The sequence below is a fragment of the Calypte anna genome, chromosome 1, assembly GCF_003957555.1.
Source record: "Calypte anna isolate BGI_N300 chromosome 1, bCalAnn1_v1.p, whole genome shotgun sequence".
In the NCBI taxonomy this organism is placed as follows: domain Eukaryota; kingdom Metazoa; phylum Chordata; class Aves; order Apodiformes; family Trochilidae; genus Calypte; species Calypte anna.
Genome location: NC_044244.1, coordinates 104,971,592 through 104,992,859, shown reverse-complemented (window position 1 = coordinate 104,992,859; position 21,268 = coordinate 104,971,592). Strand labels below are relative to the sequence as shown.

Here is a 21,268-nt window from a genome sequence, read left to right as displayed (position 1 = left end):
AGGAAAGACATGGAAAGCTATTGATAAAACTCCCTTTTTTTCACAGGTGCAAAGATTCTTCCAGGTTATTACTAAATGTGACTGGACCCATTTAGTAATAAGTCTCTGAACTGGGACACTGGGGCTCATTCTCCTAAACTCAACAGGAGTATATCTGCAGATCACCGTGCATCCAAGATTTCACAATAGGTTCTGACCCAGCAATGCCTCGAGGTGGAAGAAGTTTGCTCAAGATCACTGTCAGTTTCTCTGCATCTCTATTTCCTATAGAAGAAGGCTATTTACTTAGTAAGCAGAAATGCTGTAAGAGTTAAATGAGATATATTTGCAAAGTGTTTTCAATTTCCATGATATGTGAAGGTGGAATTGAGAGCAGAAGGATGACAGCAAATTAAAAAAAAAAAAACAAAAAACAAAACAAAACCAATCAGATAAAAAAGACACACTGGAGGCAAAAGCACTGTACCCCCTCACCTAACATTATTTCAGTGAGATTCAAAACTTTTCAGTGCACATGGGAGGTAATAGATAGGGCAAAAAAACCCACTCTGTCCTGGGACTCTTCATATGTATTTCAGCCAAGGTCTTGCAAATACAGTTTGGTTAAATGTCACCGCTTTTTATTCCTTAAAAAGAATTCAACCTTATTCAGGCTTCAGGCTTCACTGTCACATTTTGGCTGTAATACTTTCAGGAAGTGTTGTATTTTTAATTTATTAGCTATGAATCAATTGACTGTAAGTGAACTCCAAATAGCATGCTTAAGCCACCTGTTTGAATCAAAAGGAAGCACTTAAAATAGTTCCTTTACTGTCTAGTCAAAGAACAACCAATTGCCTTTCACAATGCAAGTAGAATAATTTTGATTTCTTATTGTGCTACTTTCACTCTTCTCTGTAGTATAATATTCCTACAATTACATTTTTCTGAAAAGAAAAGCACAAGCTTTCAGACTTTTCCTGTTTATGATCTTGTAAACCTTGTTTTAGATACACTGGAAATTCATATTTTACTAAACATAATTCAGAGACAAAAATTAAAAATGTTTCTTATCCGGGAGGGAGGGTAATTTGGCTTCAGGTGTACCCCATTGCACAGATGTAACTAATGTACAGACCTTTCAAGTACTTGTAGGTGGTATGTGGTTTCTCACCAAAATTTTAAACCAGACACTTGTTTTCCATGTTCTAACTATAAAAATGCTGTGGCAGGACTGTTTCACAGCACATGGTCTTATTCTCTCCGAGCTCAGAGAATCTGGGACCCCAGGGAAAGGGCAGTCCATTACTTGATAAATCTGGTCCCTAGGAAAGGCCTTTTAATTGCATTTCAGTGTGGATGAGCAATAGTACCATTCATGTAGCTACACAAATAATAAGCATAAATTTAACAAGACAGAATATAGAAGTCTCAGTGCTCTAATCCAAGAATGCAAGGGTGAGCCAAAGTAGCATCTCTGGTATTTACCAGAGATCAGCAAACAACAAATGTGTCACAATAAAACAATTTTGAACAGTACCCAGTGGAAAAGTCCCCAAACAGTGAGACTTCAAAAGAAAAAAACAAAACAAAACAAAACTAACTTGCTTTTGCTTCTAACAGAGTTTCTGCAAATCTAGCTGGTTTAAACCAGTTTAAAAATTAAAGCAGCATTCAGTTTCTATATTCCAACTTCCCACTCAAAAGATATATATAGACAGCTAAAAATTATCTAGTCATGCTGAGACTTAGTATCTAATTCCCACTTAGAACCAGTTGCTGACTTTCAAACCCCTTCCTTTTTCTTACATTGATATTTTATCACTCAAACTGACTGCAAAAGGCACAATGAATTTACTAATATTCTCTTCATACAATTCTTTTCAGTCTTGCCTGATGCTATCCAACCAAGATTTTTTATTTTTAATTTTTTTAGTGTATTTTTACTTTGAAATGTAAATTTAATTAGGGTTTTAAATGGCTAGATAACTGAACAATTTGCTTTGCTCTTTTGTAATTCTGAAGGAAGGTTTTAGAAATAGTACCTATGGCATCCATTAATCATGTCTGATAGGACATGAAGCAGGCTTATGCATTCATTATTTAACAAATACCTCTACTTCAATCAGAAGAAAAAAAATGAGGGGTAGGTCTGGTGAGTTCTTTGCTGCCTGCCAGTAAATGCAAGCCAACACAAAAGCACAGAGAAACTATTTTATATGTCTAACAGCCTACTTTTTTTGACACAAAAAGTGCACAAAGTCAGAAGACATCAGAGCAAACTCCTGAAAAAGTAGCAGAAACAGGTAAAACTTGCTTGTTCAAAAGAGGTAGCTACAACTAACCAGCAGACATATAAAGTATTAGCATATTTCTGCAGAAAAGAAAATGCTAACAGAATAGTAATGGTTACTTGACTAGCCCATGCTATCAAAATGGGATTGGGTGGAACCTGCAAACTCAACTGGTCTAGTCCCCTGTTACCACAAGAAAGCTCTGCAATGCTCAGTCCTGCCTAGAAAAACTGAAATACCCTGTCTCAGTTGTAAAGGTGGCCCAGAGCCTCACCAAGGATTATAAACATTTTTGTCATTTTCACTTTGGTTTTATTGAAGGCGGGTTTTTATAACCTATTATCATGCCAGCACTTTCCTTCAAACGGTGGTTCTTGGTCCTATCTCTTCTGCCCCCTGAGATGTACATAAAGTAAAACTTAATTCCTCTAACACATCCTACATGAATTTTCCATTTTCCTTACCTTAACCAAACAGTCTTTCTCTGCTCTCCATTCCACCAAGAATGCTTTTTGAACGCCTACAGCCAGGCCATAGGAACTGTTGCAGATGTTACTTTGATGGCATTCCTGTGGTAAAGAGCTGGAATACTCAGTAGAGAGCACTTTTCATCCATGAAGTCTGTATACTATTTTTTGGTGTTTTCTGGTTCACCAAGGCAACTAATTACAACAGACCTTAATCAAGTTCAATTTGAATTTATACTGTTTGCACTCAGAAGCTGACAGCCATACTTTAATCTCTCCTTAGGACAGCCCGAGCTTGTAACTTCATGAACTATCCTGTTCATACACAAAATAATATATATAAAAGCATACCTGCTACATAAGCGAAAAACACCCCTGCCAAAGAAAGCTATATTTAATGGCAACAGTTGCTACTTTTAATCCTGCTTATTTCAGGCTTCAGTGTCATCCACCCTCATTTTCCTGTGCAGGCAAAATATGTGCACACAGCGTCTCTGATTTTGTTCACAAAGATAGTACAAAAGCTATGTCTTTCAAGTGATACTAATGGTCTAGTCTACTGTGCTCAATTTTTAACAAGGGCTGATTTTTCCTTGTATTTTGTTGAGTAACTCACTGTGATATTGACAAACTTTCTACTGAATCCATGAAAAAAACAGTAAGAGATCCTGTTGTTTGCTATTCTGTAACTGTGGATCTGGGTTAGCCTGGTTTTACTATGTAAGTAATCAGTTCTCTTTCCTCCAAACAATTCAAGCCAGCTCGATGGGAGCAACTGAGAGTTTTGCTCTCCTTTCCTGAGAGATCTTCCACTCTCTTATAACCTTAGTATGATGCCCTGACTTTGTAAACATCTGTGTCTTACATAATCTAGTGGTAGATCTTAGTTATCACAACAGCATTACAGGAGACTTATGAGGTTCATAGTCAATCAAATCTAATTATAGAGTAGCATGGGACTCTTGGAGTTCTCTTGGAATTTAATACATATTTTAAAAAATACAGCATAGCCCTTAAAAACAAAGTATACTTGTAAACTTCCTAAAATAATTTTTATGTGTCTAACAAGAGTCTTGGCAGACAGTGGAAGCAATAGTTCCATTATTAAAGTAAACAAGGTTTCTGCTAAATGCTTGTACCATGCACAACAAACTGTCCCTTTAATAATATTTTCATTGCTTTTTTGATAGACATTTCCCAGTGAAGCATGAAAAGCTACCTCTTGACTTTATAAACTGATTTTAGAAATGGTTGGAGACTTTTTTCTGTTGCAGAAATTTTACTGTCATCTGACTCCATTTATCTCAACAGATTCATAAACCAAAATATGATGTAAATATCTCTGTCAAGCTCACAGTTTCAGAGCAGAGACGCTAAAGAATTACAGAATCCCCTTTGTATCCGTGTGACTTGTGCTCTTCCCTCTTCAGGATCAGATTCCCAGCTGGAATAAAGACTTAGACAGCGAAGAGGGAGATGAACGAAGCAAGTCACAGGAAATGCTGGAAAAGGGCAGACAGCACACAGGGCATAGTAATGTGGGTACTTAACACCAGATACCTTCCTCCTCTGTTGACCTAAACAACAAGACCTTAAATGTTGACGTAGGTGTTTAAATATAGCAGCTAACCCGTAGTAGAGTGTCTGTCAGAGCAGCCACCACCCACGATGCAGCTCACCAAGGAAGCGCCTTCCAAGACCCAGTCCCAATTTTGCACCAGGCAAAGGCTGATGGTTCCCAATAAAAACCTGAAAAATGCAGCACCTGCCCTCACTGCTACCCTGCCTGCCCACCACACTGCTCACACAAGGGCAGGGAAAGAATGACCCTGAAGCCCAAACAGGCAAGTGCTTTAAAGTGTTGAGAAGAATAATTTCCAGTACTGCAAACAAAAAGAATTGAAAGCAATGAGTTTATTAATATGAGCTTTGTTTCACTGGTGGATACCAGGAATTTTTTCATAGTTTTTTAAATAATGAAGCTGCAAAAGAGACCAGATTTCTCTTATATATAGCTTAAACTACTCTGTTCTCATGTGTAGGGCATTTGTGCCTGGTTGATCATTTATTCTCTTCTTAAGCAAACAACAAAAAACAAAATAGCAAACAACCCCCCCCAGTCCCTAGCAAGCAAAAAAAAAACCAAAACAACAAAACCCACAATTAGTTACAGAACTGATATTGTTTTCTTACAAATTGCTTCTTTGATTTTGTTTCCTCTCAGAGACCAGAAAAATGTAACATTCAGAAAAGTAGGGTAGCTAGTAGGAAAAACAGCTAGTAGATCAGAACACTAGACTGATCATTTTTGTCCTTCAGAAAGAAGCTGGAACTTTCCACGAGGATTGTCCTCTAGTAAAAGTCCTTATAGAGAATTAGGTATTTACATTTAGTCTCCTAGAACTAAATCTTCTCTCTAGCCAGTCCTGCCTCTACCTCTGTAAAGTTGGCAGGGGTGCTTGGACAAGCAGGGTTCATAACTCTGTCAGGGGGAGACTGCGCTGAACTTTGAACTGCCATCGGATCCCAGAGCCCAGGCAGTAGGCATGGCAGGCTCGTGGTAGGAAAAGTGGAAACACTGGGTAATTCTGCTCAAACAGCTAAGTTGTCTGCCAGGGTCTAACATAGAAGGACAAGGGGCTGAAGCCCAAAACAGAGGTGCAAATTGCTTGGTACTCAGGCTGTGGTCGGCTGCCCGCATGCATAAAATTCTAAGGCTCTGATTTTCCAAGTCACTCAGTGAACTTACATAGCTTTCAAGCTGCTTTCAAAATCCAGCCTGAGGATTAGTTAATTTGGACTTTTTTGTTTGTTTGTTCGGTTGGTTGGTTTTTTTTAAACATGTTTCAAAATTTTCCTTCCTAAGTTTGAAATCTGGAAAGGTATTATATTTTTTTAATGCCTATTATTATTTAGCCACCTACCGTGCATTTAAAATGTGCTTCTTTAAATAAAATACAAATGCTTTTGACTGTATTTATGGCATGGTGATGAAAATCTTGTGGCTCTAGATGTGATATTTTTATTATCAAAATATGTACCAACATTCTTACAAATTCAAACATTTCAGGCTGCTATGCCATAGTTGATTAAAGGGTTCATTTTAACATGACACTTCATTTAAAAAGAGATTGGATGTGGCACTCAGTGCCATAGTCTAGCAACCACAACGGTGGTAAAAGGGTTGGACTCGATGATCTCTGAGGTCCCTTCCAACCCAGCCAATTCTATGATTCTATGATTCTATGATATGTTCTGCTTTATAGTAGCTAACTTTGGGACAGAGAAAAGCATGGATGGAATGACAAGGGAAACCACCATTCAGTACTTCAGGTCCTGGTGGTGAAGCCCATGTGGTGGTAGTTTGCTTCTGTAGTACAAGAGCTACCTGTTTAAAACCTGGTATGGTTACACTAAGATTAACCACGTGCTATACAATGCTGGTACACCCTTAGCAGTTTGGGTTATAGCAATTTAAAAATGGAATTAATAAGAAAATGTAACTGAGTAAACGATAGTTTTGTTACAGTTATTGCTTGTTTAACTTTTTAAAGCAATATAAGCGTAACAGAATTACATTAAATAGTTATAACTTTAAGCTCTGATCTAGACTGCAAGGATATTCAAGTTTTCACTGCTAAAGCTAAATGCACTGTTACCTCTGCATCAACTCAGAACCCTGTGTTGACTTAACTGCCTCTGTTTGATAATAAAGACACCTGAATATAAATATGTACATAAGATCAAGAAACTAAAGGACTAAAGAACAAAGTTAAACCGCTAAGTTTATACTTTTAAATTGTTGAGTCAGCCAGATTGTCCTCATAAAGCTATCCTTTCAGCTACCTCAATATTACCAGAAAAAGTTTCCAAAGGATAATAAAAAGAACATTACCTGAATCAAAGGCATTTATTGTTTCTTTGAATCTTTTATCATATTGAAATCATGAGACTAAAGGAAGGTTCTCTTGAAAAAAATGCGAGGTACTTAAGAGACCAAGAGGGTGTACTTAGTGAAACTGCTCTAGTGTGTACTTAAAAAAACTTTTGCCAAAGGGCTATTTTTCCAGCAGACTTGAATGCTTTCAGAGGAGTAATTTCAGTCTATCATGAAATTACACATCTAGAGTACATTATATGTTCTGTAAATAGGTCATAAAAGTTCTAATAAAAAAATCATCACTTGTCCAGTATATTACCTACACCTAACACTAGTAATTTTGGGTTTATGTACCAACAACAGTAATGATAAACACACTTTGCTCTTTTAGAGCAGTCTTCACCCACTGATCTCAATGCTCTTTAACAAAAAAAGGTAAAAATTATTAATCTCATTTCAGAGATGAACAGAGGGATGAAGCAACTCCTTCACGATTAGACAATGTCACTGACAGAGTTGAAAACAGAATGCAGGTTCTTCACTTCGAATTCAGTGCTTCATACACAAAACAATAATGCTTTTCTCAAACAGAACTCTTCTAAGGGAAAAAATATCAACCATCATTGTTGTACTGGAAGATACACTAAAGAGGCCAACATACAATCCTGTTCTTTTCAGGCCAGGTCTTAGAGTTTCAATTTGTTCCTTTGATCTTTCCTTGTTATGCCCAAGAAGCCTGTCCCTGTTCTCAGGGTTAGAGAGACAAGGCAAGAGGAGTCTGTGTCATCATCCATTCCTTCCTCAGTCATCCTTTTGATGAGAGCAGCAGGAGAGGAAAGTCATCCCTTTAAGTCAGCAGTGCTCCAGTTGATGGGGACAGGAAGGGTGACATCACTGGACAGCACGGTCTGCTAATGCCTTTCTCAGTTTACACTCAGGAAACAACTGCCTTCGTATTGAAATATCAGAGGAAGTCTAAATGCTCCTGGGAAACAGATGATCTGAAGTGGTTTACAAAAGCCAACAAACACTCCAGAACTGCCACAGAGGAAAGGGAAATAATCCCTGGATACGCAACTGGCTCTGTGCCTGGTGAACCATGGAGTTGCCATCACTGCCATCTGCTTGGCTGGTGTACTGGGGCTCCATTGAGCTCCTCTGACAAATCAGACCAGTGTCAAAAGGATTACCCTCTTCTGTCCTGAGCTGTCTATAGACTCCTGCTAGGGCAGCTGTCGGGGTTGCTGGCTATGCAGCATGAAATGGAGTAACTTTGAGGAGGTTCTAACCAGTCCTGATGACTGGCCCTCGTTACCTAAATATAGAATCATAGAATTGGCTGGGTTGGAAGGGACCTCAGAGATCATCAAGTCCAATCCTTGAACCACTGTTGCAGTTGCTAGACCATGGCACTGAGTGCCACATCCAGTCTCTTTTTAAATATCTCCAGGGACGGAGAATCCACCACCTCCCTGGGCAGCCCATTCCAATATGAGAGATAAGATTTCACAACAGAATACACCTTTGCATTCCCATGGAATGCTTCAGAGAGCTGATCATACTGGTTTTAGCACAGCCCATGGGCATGACAATATAATACCTGTCTCATTCCTTCTCTCGTCAAAACCATGAGAATTCTTTCCATTGGAGGGCAGCAGTTCATGTTGTGTTTTGCACAGGAATGGTAAAAAAAAAATTACAAACAAGGAAAAAATTTTAAAATAGTAATTTCCCTGTAATTGGATTAAAAGTGTCAAACTATTAGTCTGCAGATCTTGAAAATACAATGTTTTCTTTCATGGAAATACACAGTCTTATTAAATTCTAATAGGTTAGAGAAGCATGACTGAAAACTTTCACCTTAGGATAACAACCAGAGGTTTTTTATCATAAATCTATGAATGTTAAGTAAAATTGTACTTTAAAAAACACCAAACAAAACCAAACAAAACTGTTTACCTGAAGCTGCTGATCTAGTTCTGGAAATGCCAAAGGGAAGTTTTCTGAGGAAGCATCATCTAAAAGGTAAACATGATATTAAAAGTCAATGTCTACCTAAACAGGCATTTCAAATGATCTGTTTAATGTAGCTCTACATTGCATATTCACAATAGTATCAGGATCCTGCAATCACCTCCGCATCTGCTTATCTTTCTATACTTGAGATACCTTAATAAACTACTTCAAAACACAAGTGGGTTGACAATAAGAAAATGTTTAGATGCTGGGAAGACCAATAGCCTGTTTTGCACTACAGTGATTTTAAAAAAAAACAAAAAACCAAACCAAACAAACAAATAACCACAACAAACAAACAAAAAACACACACACACAAAAAAAACACAAACAAAAAACCCCCCAAAAAAACCCAAACAAAAAATGAAAGCCAGTTAGAGCAGTAGAATGAGTGATGATTTAATAAGAACAATAAATATAAATGACCTTCCTGAGCTCTCCATCACTGCAAAGTTAAGAACCTTCCAAGGACAGCATCCGTACTATCAAAGAGTTCAAATTACTTGAATGGAGGGCAAGATATCTTCCCCACCACAATACAGTGACTTACCAGCATTAAACCAACAATAATAGAAACTTTCTCTCACACCACCCAAAGGCAACCACAAGAACACACAAACCAGCCTAGCAGCTTTGTAGGTCTAAGACTATTGCCCACACAGACGTGATTAGACTGGGGAAAGCACCAGAAATTTATCCATATTGCAAAGAAATGTCTTTACTCTAATCTGTAGATAACAATCCTTATAGGCTGGAGCTAGTTCACTCATGGCAACAAGGCAGACTCTGTTGTTATTTATTTGTTTGTTTGTTTGTTTATTTATTTTTAGTACAGGCTTCCAGCAAAGGTAGGACAGACTGCAGCAGTTACATCAGTGTTGTGGTGTGGACACCTGCCCACTAGTAGCTGGCCTGAGATCAGAAATATGAATCACACTTGGTAGTGTCACAGCAAGCCACCGCAGTATTTCTTACTCAGTGACTTTCACACCACCAGTTTTGCATTTGTGGTGACTGTTTATGTATCTTACACCAGGTTATGGGAGGTGAGGAGAAGGTTACTATTAGCTAGCTTACAGAGTCAGATGCTTGGAAGGTGTCAAAATTAAAGCAGGATGAAAACAGAGGAGAAAACTGCCAGCCTGGGTCGGATCCTGCAAACTGCTCTGTGCTGGCAGAGTTGTACACAACAAGAAAACCCTGGTGAAATTAAAAGGATCACGCATTAAAGCAGGGTTCTGAATATTCTTAAAGAGTACAGACTAGGATTTAAGTTATCTACCAAATGTTGGCTATCTCTTTATCCTGCCCTCAGTAGTCACCCAGCAAAGTAGGTGAGGGAGAAGAAAGAAAATAAGCCACCTCATCCTATGAAAAATAAACATTCTGACTGGTAGGGGTCTTGCCAGTGTTACCAATAAATTGTACTCGCCTACTCTCCCACTTCATTTTTCATAACATATCCCAGACGTGTCCAGTCTGGAAAATACTGAAATTGGTTTCATGATATAGAGTTGTACCACACTGATATTCAAGTGTTTACCTTTAATTTGCTGTTGTTTTCTTGTACAATATTTTAAAATAGACCAATATTCTAAAAGGAGAAAGATGAATCATATGGCAAGGCTAGAAGGAAGGACAGAATAGGACTCAGTCCTGCTAGGGGTACAGCTGCTCTACAAATATTTGGCTGAATAGCTGTTAAATATTCTGACAGGGATATTGGACCAGAGTTTTGGACAGCAGTTAAGCTGCTATTTGTTTTGACAATTCCAGAAGTACAATCTTGGGTGTAGTAGTTTTAAAGAGGGACCTCATGATTTTCTTAACTGCAGGGAAAAAACAAAAAGCAAAAGCAACCTCAGGAATTAAAAAAAAATCAATCAAACAAACAAAACCAAAATCCAAACCCAAACAGTCAATAATTATTTTTTCACTGTTGATATCAATAATAAAATAAAATTAATACAGTTTCAGATTGTAAGAAAATGTATTGGACTATCTTCAGAAAAGAAGCAGTGAAAAAAAAAAAAGTTTGAAAATGCTTCAAGAAGGACGGGATAGAGAAAGAAATTACAGTAAAGGAAATCCTTTCAATAAACAGATGTTCCCTGCTTATTTTTTTAACCCAAGTGACTGAGTCAATGGTACTAAAAATAGGACATATTGGTATCCTAACCATTATGGCATACCATAGTACATTTTATAATGGGCCTGCCCTAGCATCTATTGAACAGCTGCTAGGGTTTTTTTTAGTTATGCTAGTTTAAGACTTGTTTAAATCATCATTAGATGTGCAGAACATCATCAAGAAAACCTGGGGATTTCAGTGGCCTGAATTTTTTCTGAGTTTCTAGTTTTCTCTTAGGCTCCTCTGAGATTTTCAGTTGATTTATTTAGTTTACAAAAATTAACAGAAATCCTCACATTTAACTGCAATCTTGCTTTCCACAAAAAAGAACAAGAAAAAAACAATCTCTGCAGCTTCCAGTGAAATAAACTACTGCATCAGGTTAGTCTCTATTTTACTGTTGTCAAAGTAACAACCATAACAATAACAACAAAAATCACTTGGCAAAACTAAACACATTTAGCTTTCACACACAGGGAAACCAAATGACAACAGTCATTTGCCTCCTACTACTTTTTTGAAGGTCTTTGCAGGAAGTCGAGAGAAAAGACATAAATTATTACATTTTTTATCAAAATAACCTCTATTGGACTTACAAGCTTTAATACTGGATGTAGTGCAGGAGATAAGAAAAAAAATCACATTGGCTTCTAGCCTTAAAATCTATGGTTCTGAAAATCAGAAACACTGAAAATGTCTGAAATGTCAAAGAAAGTACTCTGGAGATCAAAACACTCATATACCCATCTCCTTATTTGTCTGTATCGATTCTTTTCTGTTCTACATCTCCTTAGCCAGACAATAGAAATATCACTTTTTTCTCCATTTACTATCAATACTTAATGAGTGCCTGTATTATTATAAGGAATCACTGATAGAATCAAATATTCCCCTTATAATAAAGTTTATGGCTTTCCTGTGCCACAAAAGTCTGAAAATAACTAGGCTGATTGTCACCAGAAACAAACAGCATTTCAACCCTGTTACCACTTTACTGCTCCCTTCCTTGTCACTTGTAAAAAAGGAAAGGATTTATAGTTCGTTGAAAACATATGCTGTTTAAAAACAAAAATATTAAAAAATCAGAGGCTGCAACATACTGCATCTGAAAATGAGTCAAGATTCTGATCAAAGAAACACACACACAAAAAAAAAAGCAACCATGTGAATATTGTGGCTGTCCCAGCAAATTCAGCAGCACTAACCTGAGATGTGAAAGAATCTGATCAGGGACTTCATCACAGCCACCTAGGTTAAAGTACCTGTTGCACAATTTCTAAATACATGGCACTTCCTGATTTCTCAAGGATCCCAAAAGTAATTTTGAAGGTCTAAATTTAAAAGTGCACTAAAAGTAAGCTCTGTGCTCTGATCAGAAGATGAGTTCTGGGTTTTTAACCAAAGACTTGGTTCCTACGCATGGAATATTCTTTCATGTTTTTTTTCACCAGGCTCATACATTTGCTGTGCTTATTGCTGAAAACTGTCATTAAAACAGAGAGCATCTGAGGAAGGGTCTCCAGGCACATCCCTTCCTCTTTTTGCTTTCCATTCAGCTGGGCTGAGACTAAGTATGCTTTTCTATCAGAGGCAGCTCTCTAACTATTCCTGCTAAAAATGGAAAGGAAAAATTAACAACATAACAAATGATCAGTCTCCCTAAGGTTGCTGCCCATCCAGCTCACCTTAAGGAAGAAATGGTGTCATGGGCAGCTTTGTGCAAGGCCAGCAAGGCTAAGCTGCTCAACCTTCACTGTCCGGCTGAGCTCTTGTCTCTCTGCTTATAGCATCTATTAATACAAACATGAGGTGAGTTTCTAAAATGTGGTACAGAGTTCCACATAAGGCACAGGACTGAGAAGGCTGAGCTGTATTCAGACAGATTTTCTTCATAGAAAAGTCTTACTACTTACCAGTGGTGCCCTGATACGTTCAGTCCCTTGATAATGCTAGTGTTGCACATCTGAGAATGAATCATGCTTTCTGGAAAGCTTCACTTGTTTAATCATGTTCTGGCCCTTTGGGAGAGTCTAATAGCCCAGACCTCTAGCATGGAGATGAATGAGCAAACCCCTTCACATTTCACTGTCTGACTGAAATACTGTCTGGTACAATGAAGCATAACACCCCAATCTCTTCCTACATGGCTGCTTCATTTAGCTGAACTGTGGGCTACGGGCAATAGTTAAAGAATGAGTACTTCAAGAGCAATATCTGATTTACTTGCAGCCTAAACTTGAAAATTGCAGTTTCTCTAGGATCGTCACAAAGATAGACAGAAATAGAACATAAAAATTTAAATGTGTTGAGAGGACATGGAGGTTGCTAAATCAAGCACTTGAAACTTAGGAAATGCCAATCACAGCTCTGCTTCCTTGAGTAACTGAGTTATGATCCAGCCTTTAATTATACAATCAGGTACTATTTTTTTCTCCTCCATGCGTGGGTAAGTGTATTCAGATCTCTTCCTCCTAAATTAAAGAATTAAACTGGTAACATAAGTAGGCTGTTATCCTGTAAGTGGATCAGCCCTTACACAAGAAAAGTGCTCAGACTGCAAAGCACTGCAACTCACAGTGGAACAGCTCTGGCAGATGGTGTATTGGGGTCCAGTCTTGGCCTTCGGAGGGTGGTGAGATCCAGTAGCTCCAGCACTGGTTACTGACAGACAAGCATAGACTCATTGAATTCATCCTGGAAGGCTGTGTGGCTAAGTGACTGTGACTTGGCACTGCTGTGTGAAGCTCCCAAGCTTCTATTCACAGCCCTGCCTGACATGACCTTACACAACCTCGCAGTTACCTCATTTGTAAAATAGTGGGGAATGGTCACTGCCTCACCCAGGAATAGGCTGTGAAGCTTGCTCAATAGTAGGAGTTGTGGACCTCCTGAAAATAGAAAGAGCCCATAGCAGAAGAAATAAGAGCAAAACCCTTGTACTCCATATACCTTCACCTAAGCCTAAAGCATCCTCTGATGGAAGCATGGCCACAATCCCTTTCAAGGTATCCTACCTTAGTTCCTGTCTAGATTCCCAAAGATCAAGCTACTTGCATGTAGGCTGGGCACAAGAAACTAGGATACTTTAGCAAACTATCTTTGTAAATTTTAGCCATATATTTTAGCAATCCCCACTGGTTTTCAACCCACATGTTATCTGTTGGAATGCCTCTGTCGCCATTACAAGCAAAGTGAGGATGGAGTACATATTTCAATGTTGCTATTGAAAAAGCAGCCTTTGTAAAATGGATTTGTATGATCAAAAACTTTTCATGGTTACTAGGATAACAATGGCATAAAGAGGAGTAAAAAAGTCATTTGCTATGACTGCAGAAATACTGCACCATTCCACTGTCTGTAAAGATGTATATTTTTACTTTGTTTTCAGTAATTGTTCTGGGGAGTGCTATCTAATTTCAAACTAACAAAATTGCTAGTAATTTCGAATCCAGGCATTTGTCACCACATGTCACTAGCAGAACATTTTCAGCCAGATGAGTTTACCAGCTTTGAGCAACTGGTCTAGTGGAAGGTGTCCCATGGAAGGGGGTTGGACCTAGATGATCTTTAGAGTCCCTTCCAACTCAAACCATTCTGTGATTCAAGCTTTAATTCTGTCAGGGAAGAGAGTTAAGAGATGTTTATCTATAGAACTTCCCTTAGAGCTGTTACCCAAAAGAAATCCACTTGTCTGTTCCTGTTTCTCCTACAATTATTCTGCCTTAATATGCTAAGTAAATAAGAGATAGTGATAGAAATAAGGATATGTTAAATTTCATTGGTAATTGAATTGATGTTGATAAGCTACAATGAACTTCCTATTTGAAAGCACTTATTTAAATTTTGGGACACCATATTCAGTTTAACCTGCATTAGTTCCCAAGAGAGATAAGATAGGTTGAAATAATATAGGTTGAAATACTATATTTCAAATTCATTAATTTAAAATTATTTAAGTCAAACTAGTGCAATATCGTGTGCAGACACACCCTGGGAAATCTATGTTCAATGCCAGCTTAGAGAACTTGAGTAAAAGAGATAAACATAGATATCTATATATACAGGAATAAGAGATAGACTATAAAACTGTCTTCTTATATAGCACCTGCTGATGGGCTGCTCCTGAGACTTTTAAGGAACTGGTTAACCTACTTGCACATTCAAAATATAGCACAAAGCTGGCACGCATTTCAGTCATCAGATGTTGACTGACAAATAATATAACACAATTAAATAATTTCTTGTGCACTCAGGGCAATCCAGCTCTGCTCTTGTAGGTCAGCTAACACAAAGTAATCTTATGAGCTGAATGCAGTTTCTCCTTTCGCTGCTCCTCACACCCAGTGCTTGGTTACAATCCTAGCCAGTGAGATAATCACCACCCAGAAGAAACATTCCATTTCCCCTTTTTATATCTAGTTATGCTGTGAGTTCCTCCTAGTAAGCAGTTGTACAGTCCCCGGAAGGAGAACGTAGCCTTACTTGGTGAAATCTGTCACTGTGCCTTTCAAGTGTGGTAATATTTACAGAAAAGTCAGACAGACTCCCTCATCACTTAGCCCTGAAGGAGTTTTTGTATATATCCTAGCAGTACCCAAGCATCATGTGATGCTTTACTATCACACAGCAGATAACTATTGTATAAACTGAAAACGAGTATTTTTATCAAGTAGAAAAAAAAAAAAAAAAAAAAAAAAAAAGACTAAAGAAATACGGAAAAAATAAGGAGGAAAAAAGAAAAGCCAAGTATGGAATACCTAAAGGTCTGTTTAATGTTTTTAAATCTTATAAATAAAAATTCAATACTTATTTGTACTCTCTTGCTTTAAATTTTCAAACCTGATAAAAGTCTATTTCCTTTGCCTTCTTTAAATATATCAAATACAATAACCATGTTCAGGCTTACCACTAAGAATAAGAGTGAATTCTTGTGGTACAACATCATGCTGGTTTAGACCTCTTGATAGTCCCTTAGAGAACATCATGTAGAGGAGAACATGGCTCTACCTTGACTGGGTGCTGTTTAGTTTTACCAGTACTCAGACATTCTGCATTCCATACTGCAGGAACACTTGGATATATGAAATAAGGGACTGAAAAATATGGGAAAGTTTAACAAAGTGTAGCAGAAAAAGACTTTCTTCCTGTAACTGAGTTTCTTTCCCTAAATGAATTGTGAGCAGGATAGAAAAGAACAAAATAAAATATGATGCAATGTTAAGGAAGCTAGCCTTCCTGCCTTTCATGTCCCCTTCTTCCAAGCTATTCACAACTTTGTCATTTCCTACTGCCGTCTCTTGTCACAAACCACTCTACCCTCTTTGATTTTCCCATGGTCTCAGCTTTCCCTGACTTTGTTTTCAGTGTCTCACATAAGCGTTCTTTTTCCATAATTTGTAAGAGCACTCCCCTTTCTTTTACATCTCTCTTCAACATCTATCTTTGTCATAATTGCTGCAAGAAATTTACCATGTTACTGTAGCTCAAGAGAATGATTCATTATTACTTTCTGTAACAAAAGTGTAATTACTGGGTTGTTTTAATTTATGTAAAAGCGCACAGGTGCTTCTTAAGATTCCTTGTCCCAATCTTTCTGTGTTGCTCATCTGTATAAACTGAAAGTTACATGCAATAATATATGAAAATGTTTGGTTTTACATTCCTTGCATAGGGGATGAGAGTGTATTTCAAGCTGGTAACTCCAAATTGATACTGCACAATTAGCTAAGAAAGGTCATGCATATTCTGAAACTCTTTAGATTGATAAAGCTGTATTCAAGCTGAGACTCTACTCACACAAAGCTCAATAAGCAGCCTCATGTTATCCTGCAATGCATACCATCCCATAAAGCACTCATCAGCGGTGGGTTTCAGCTGTCATTATCAGAGATCCTTATATTACATGCCATTAACACATCTCAGTCCCTTACTCCAGGCACTCACCTTCAGCATCAGCACAGCCAGGTTTTTTAGAGGACTCTTGGCAGCTAACAATTTACTTTATTTCATTCTAACCTCTACTGTTTGGTGACTGCTCTCCAGGCATCAGTCATATATGAGGGGAAAACTAATAATATTTGTCTATTCCAAAGGCTCAAGAGTCCATGTGTGTACAGGGTACATTTGGGGAAACAAATGCTCAGTCAGCAGAAGCTGCCAGGATAAATATCAATGAAATTTCTGCTGCTTTCTCAGGGAGCATGCCATGGGGGGCATCCGTTTCCTGAAACCTTCCACCAAGCTGGGCACGTGTGTCACTTTCCAACCTTCCTGCTGAAGAGAAAGTCTCTTCCTGCTCTAGCCTCATCCTCAATGCAGAATGTCCTTTTTATTTGCTAGTTTTAAAACTCCTTCAAATCAGACAAGTAAATCTGATAACTAGTTACAATCTTCAGTATATTCCACAAACCACTGAAAGGATGCTAAGATTTAAACTCTGAGTCTAGTGGGTTTAGTCCGGTGAAATTGTTAATGCAAATACTACAGGTTATCTGATAGGAAAACTGATCACATGCTATTACTCAGGAAACAAATACAATACACCCATAACACTGGATGTCATTTGATATTTAAAAGCAGTAATTTCATTGTGGGTTACTCCATAAATTAAACTGTACCTGAGGAGTCATTCAGGCTGAAGGCAATTCGTACTGGCTTATCAGCAGGTACCCTGGCGGTGGTGATCATGTGGGCACTTGAGTCAATGCTTTTACTTGTTTGTTCCAGCTGCAATGATACAAACAAGATATTTATTACAGAACAGGTGACACCATTCAACAACTGAGTTTTAATGCTTTCCATGCATTCATAGCTACCATTCTCATTCTTGTTAAGCAAGGTTTAGAATCAAAGCCAAGGGAGTGCCATTTCACTTTTCCATTTAAAAAAGGATTTAAGTGAAATTCAGTGCAGAGACTGCCTTTCTTTTGCTATTTTACAGATTAGAAAGAATGATGGCAAAGGAAGCATCCCCTCTCCTCACCTGCTTGCTCCCCGCCATTGCCCCTTCAGCAAGCCTTGACTCGTGGCAATGCTGCCTGGTTCTGAAGGTGAAGAAGGAAGAAGGGGTGGGGAGTTGAGAGTAACATGACCCCAAGCCTGTGATGTGATTGGAAATGTACACACCACTCCACATGGTGTCAATGAGGAGGCACCCATCCTCCTACCTTCCACCCATACTCTCCCATCAAACCTTAAGTGCCTTAAGTTTGATGGCATGGCGTGTGACAGTCACACACTTAATGGTCAGAAAGTTACTGGGTCTCCAAACCTTGGTGGTGATTCTTCAGTGGAACTCTGTGCAGGTCTAGGGGTCTGTCTGCATGTGTTTGACTCCTGGATTGGGACCTTACTCAATCCTCAGTCTTTCTTCTGGGATCACGAACTCCAAGGGGTTATTTTTCTCAGATGAAACCCTGTCTATTAAGAAAACTGCTAGTTCATTTCAAGCAGGGCACTGGAGAATGGTTGAGTGAAAAAAAGCATTAGCTACTAGTGATCTGCAACAGTGTAATTAAAGCATCTCTGAACACTCAAAAGTTGTACTCAGAGCTTTACTATGAACATTTAACCTTTCAAATTAAGAGTTTTGGTTAAACGCTACTAAATAGCTGAACACAAACTTAATCTTGTATGCTTAGCATAAAGCTGCTAAAATTCACAGATATTAATCTTCTGATTAACTGCATGCATGGGGAACATGAAGTCAGTGGGATTTCATGTATGTGAAAGATCTGCCCATAAAGAAATTATTTTAGGACTGAAAACTATGCTATCCAGAGTGCGTTGTATCCATACCAATTATGTGGGCAAATATGAGGGAAGCTTTTAAATTACCATTAAAGCTTCTCAGTCAACTAGAAACCAAATTCTTCAGGAAAATACAATTAATTTACGAAAAGTTATATTTCATGTCAGTAGACAACACGGTATTTAGCTAGTGAAAACAAAAGCCAGTTTCTAAGCCAATAGTATTGCAGTTTTTCAGTAAACTACCTATTGTATTGCATGGAAATTCCAGCAGCTCATTCTGATTTACACTTAATTATTTGGAACCCTCAGAAAAAAACAGTGTTACAGGATTATAGTATTTTCTTGGTGATGCACAAGTTAATCAAACTCTTCCCTAGCATCACTGCCTTGTAATCAATGAAAAAGCATCAAATTTGCATTTGGCCCATTAATTTCATAATTTCCTTTTTATTTGCTTTGTCTGTCTCTCTATTTAGCTAGCAGCATGATAGTGTGAGTCTGTATAAATGCTGCACAATAAACAGTTACTTGAAGTGTATACTCTTAAAACATAAACAAATATTCTAAAATCATCGCTCTGAATAAATCTTATTTGGAGCTGAGTGTCTCTTTCTACTAATACATGAAGGGTGAGATTGTTCTTTTCCCTTATATACTATGCCTAATAATCAAGACACACAAACATTGAACTAATATCTGTTGGGCAGAGACAAAGAAAAGTCAACTAAACTGCTACAGTGCATGTTTTCAGACTCAGGGAAAGATCCCTGGGGTCATCTGAAATATTCTATTTTGAACTGTATTGCATTAGACTCAATGACTTTTACCTTCTGAGCTTCCTTGGTCTCTTTTCCCCTCGCTTTATATGAAATGCTGAGATGTCTCACTGTTTTTAAAAACAACAGAACTACTAATCTAGAATTCTTTATCATTTTTCCCCTCCATACCTCCAAATACAAGGTAAAGAAAAAAAAAATTAAATGAGAAGCACATGCTTTGAACAAAGTTGTTTATCATTTTGTGTTGGTACACATTCCCCTGACATATGCTCTTACTGTCTCAAGTGGTCTTCCACATGCTTAACATTTCATATTTTAGCCTTTTTATATGATGCATTCTTCAATAATTTCTACTTTAGCCAAATTAAAATTATGCATTCTGATAGAGGTTTTAAAGTTGCCATGACAATATTGCTAGGTTTAAATCTGTTGTCTTAGCCCAGTTACATACTGTGTTGTCTGTGATGTCTTTAAATTACCTCTTTTAACCATCTATTCTGTGAGAGCAAAAATCAATACCCCTTCAATAAGCAGTGGTGAATTCCACCATAACACAAAAGAGTGTTTATCCACAAAAAAAAATATCATCTTTATATGCTCCAATTATGCTGTTATCCCATTCCTTTATATTACATTTATCCCTTCACTCCTTTTTGTGCAGAATCCCCAAGCTCTTCATCACAAAAAGGGAACAGAGAGGGATGGGAGCAGCCTGTGTGCAAGTGAGGTGATACAGGAAACACGCAGTCCGACTGCCCCCAGTTCCCCACCTGCTTTCTCCATGCATGAAGAACAATACTTTGCAGACAGAGATGAGGTTGAATGGACAAGCTGGTATTTAAAGACATTTAACGAGCAGCTCCCTTCTATATGACAATTGATTATAGAACTGGTTGCTGTTTATCCATTAAAAAAAAAAAAAGAAAAAAAAAAGAAAAAAAATCTGCAGTAGAATTCAGATTAAGTCCTGTTACAGTTCTATCAGTTTAGTTCAGTTTTCACACCTGTTGCCTTACCTCACTTAGTGGAGCGTCTGCACTTGTATAATCCAGGGCCAGCCACTGCCTTGGCTTGTCGTTGCCTTTATGGAGTAAAGCTTCAATAAAAGAAAAGGCTGCACCTGCTGCATAGCAACAAACTGACAAGGTCTGAGAAGCTGAGACAGCTGTCAGGGCAACATGCTGCTACCTGCGTTTCCCATAGGCTTTGCTGTCCCAAAAGTTCACCCTTTTCCACTTTTCTCCACTATTCTGCCTTTCCTTCCTCCCCTTGCCAGAGACGAGGGATTCTGATGCTGTCACGCTTCAGGGAGGAAAAAATCCTTCTGTCAGAGGCATTATTAAGCAACAAACTGTGGCGAGCCCAAGATTTTTAATTCATTAGTCCTGGCAAACCTAAAATACAAACAGACTTGCTTCATAGGACAGGAATGTTTTCAGCATGACCCAATCAGTGTCTGTGTCTATTCCAGCAAACTGGCAAAGATAGCATGACTCCAGTCAGCAAAAATGTCTGCAGCTCCAATCAGCTTGGGCTGACGCTGCCAACTTGGACTGGCTACAAGCAAACTATCAAATGATAGCAGTGACTATCAAAGCTAACAAGAAGGGATGGGCTTGGTGTGTGTTAGGTTAGGTTCACGCTGGCTTTAGTCAAGCTGGGCTTGTCTAACAGCAGATGATAGCCCTGCACTTCTGAGGAGGCAGTGGGCAAATTGCAGAATGCGTACACTGAAAACAGATGTATTTATAGAGGAGTTGGTGAGGGCAGTGATAGCTGAAGCTGACTAAATCAGAGGTTTGACTGAACTGAGAGGATTTCCCAGTGCTGTTTCAGATAGCTTTTGTCAGTTTTGAAACCACAGGCAAGCAATTAACAGACACACCTTGAAGTATCATGAGAAATAAGTTTCTCCAGCTTAAAATTCTATTTTCTGTAGCTGTGTCATTCAAAACTGTCTACAAGACTTC

At 38.2% G+C, this 21,268-nt stretch overlaps 1 protein-coding gene across 2 annotated transcripts in view; it reads right to left on the bottom strand.

The window, feature by feature from the left end:
- The window catches only part of MAP3K7CL (MAP3K7 C-terminal like), a 30,697-nt gene extending 10,014 nt beyond the window's left edge, over positions 1 to 20,683 (bottom strand). Inside the window, exons 1-5 of one of the 2 annotated variants that reach the window (XM_030458005.1) lie at positions 20,315 to 20,580; positions 18,038 to 18,182; positions 17,750 to 17,810; positions 17,385 to 17,493; positions 8,580 to 8,638 (exon numbers count right to left, since the gene is read on the bottom strand). In XM_030458005.1, the coding sequence (XP_030313865.1) occupies positions 8,580 to 8,638; positions 17,385 to 17,493; positions 17,750 to 17,767 (186 nt within the window). In that variant the 5' untranslated portion in view covers positions 17,768 to 17,810; positions 18,038 to 18,182; positions 20,315 to 20,580. Of the gene's footprint in view, positions 1 to 8,579; positions 8,639 to 17,384; positions 17,494 to 17,749; positions 17,811 to 18,037; positions 18,183 to 20,314 lie in introns of both variants that reach the window. The other variant, XM_008496671.2, reaches the window with a different exon arrangement.
- Between the last annotated feature and the right edge of the window lie 585 nt (positions 20,684 to 21,268).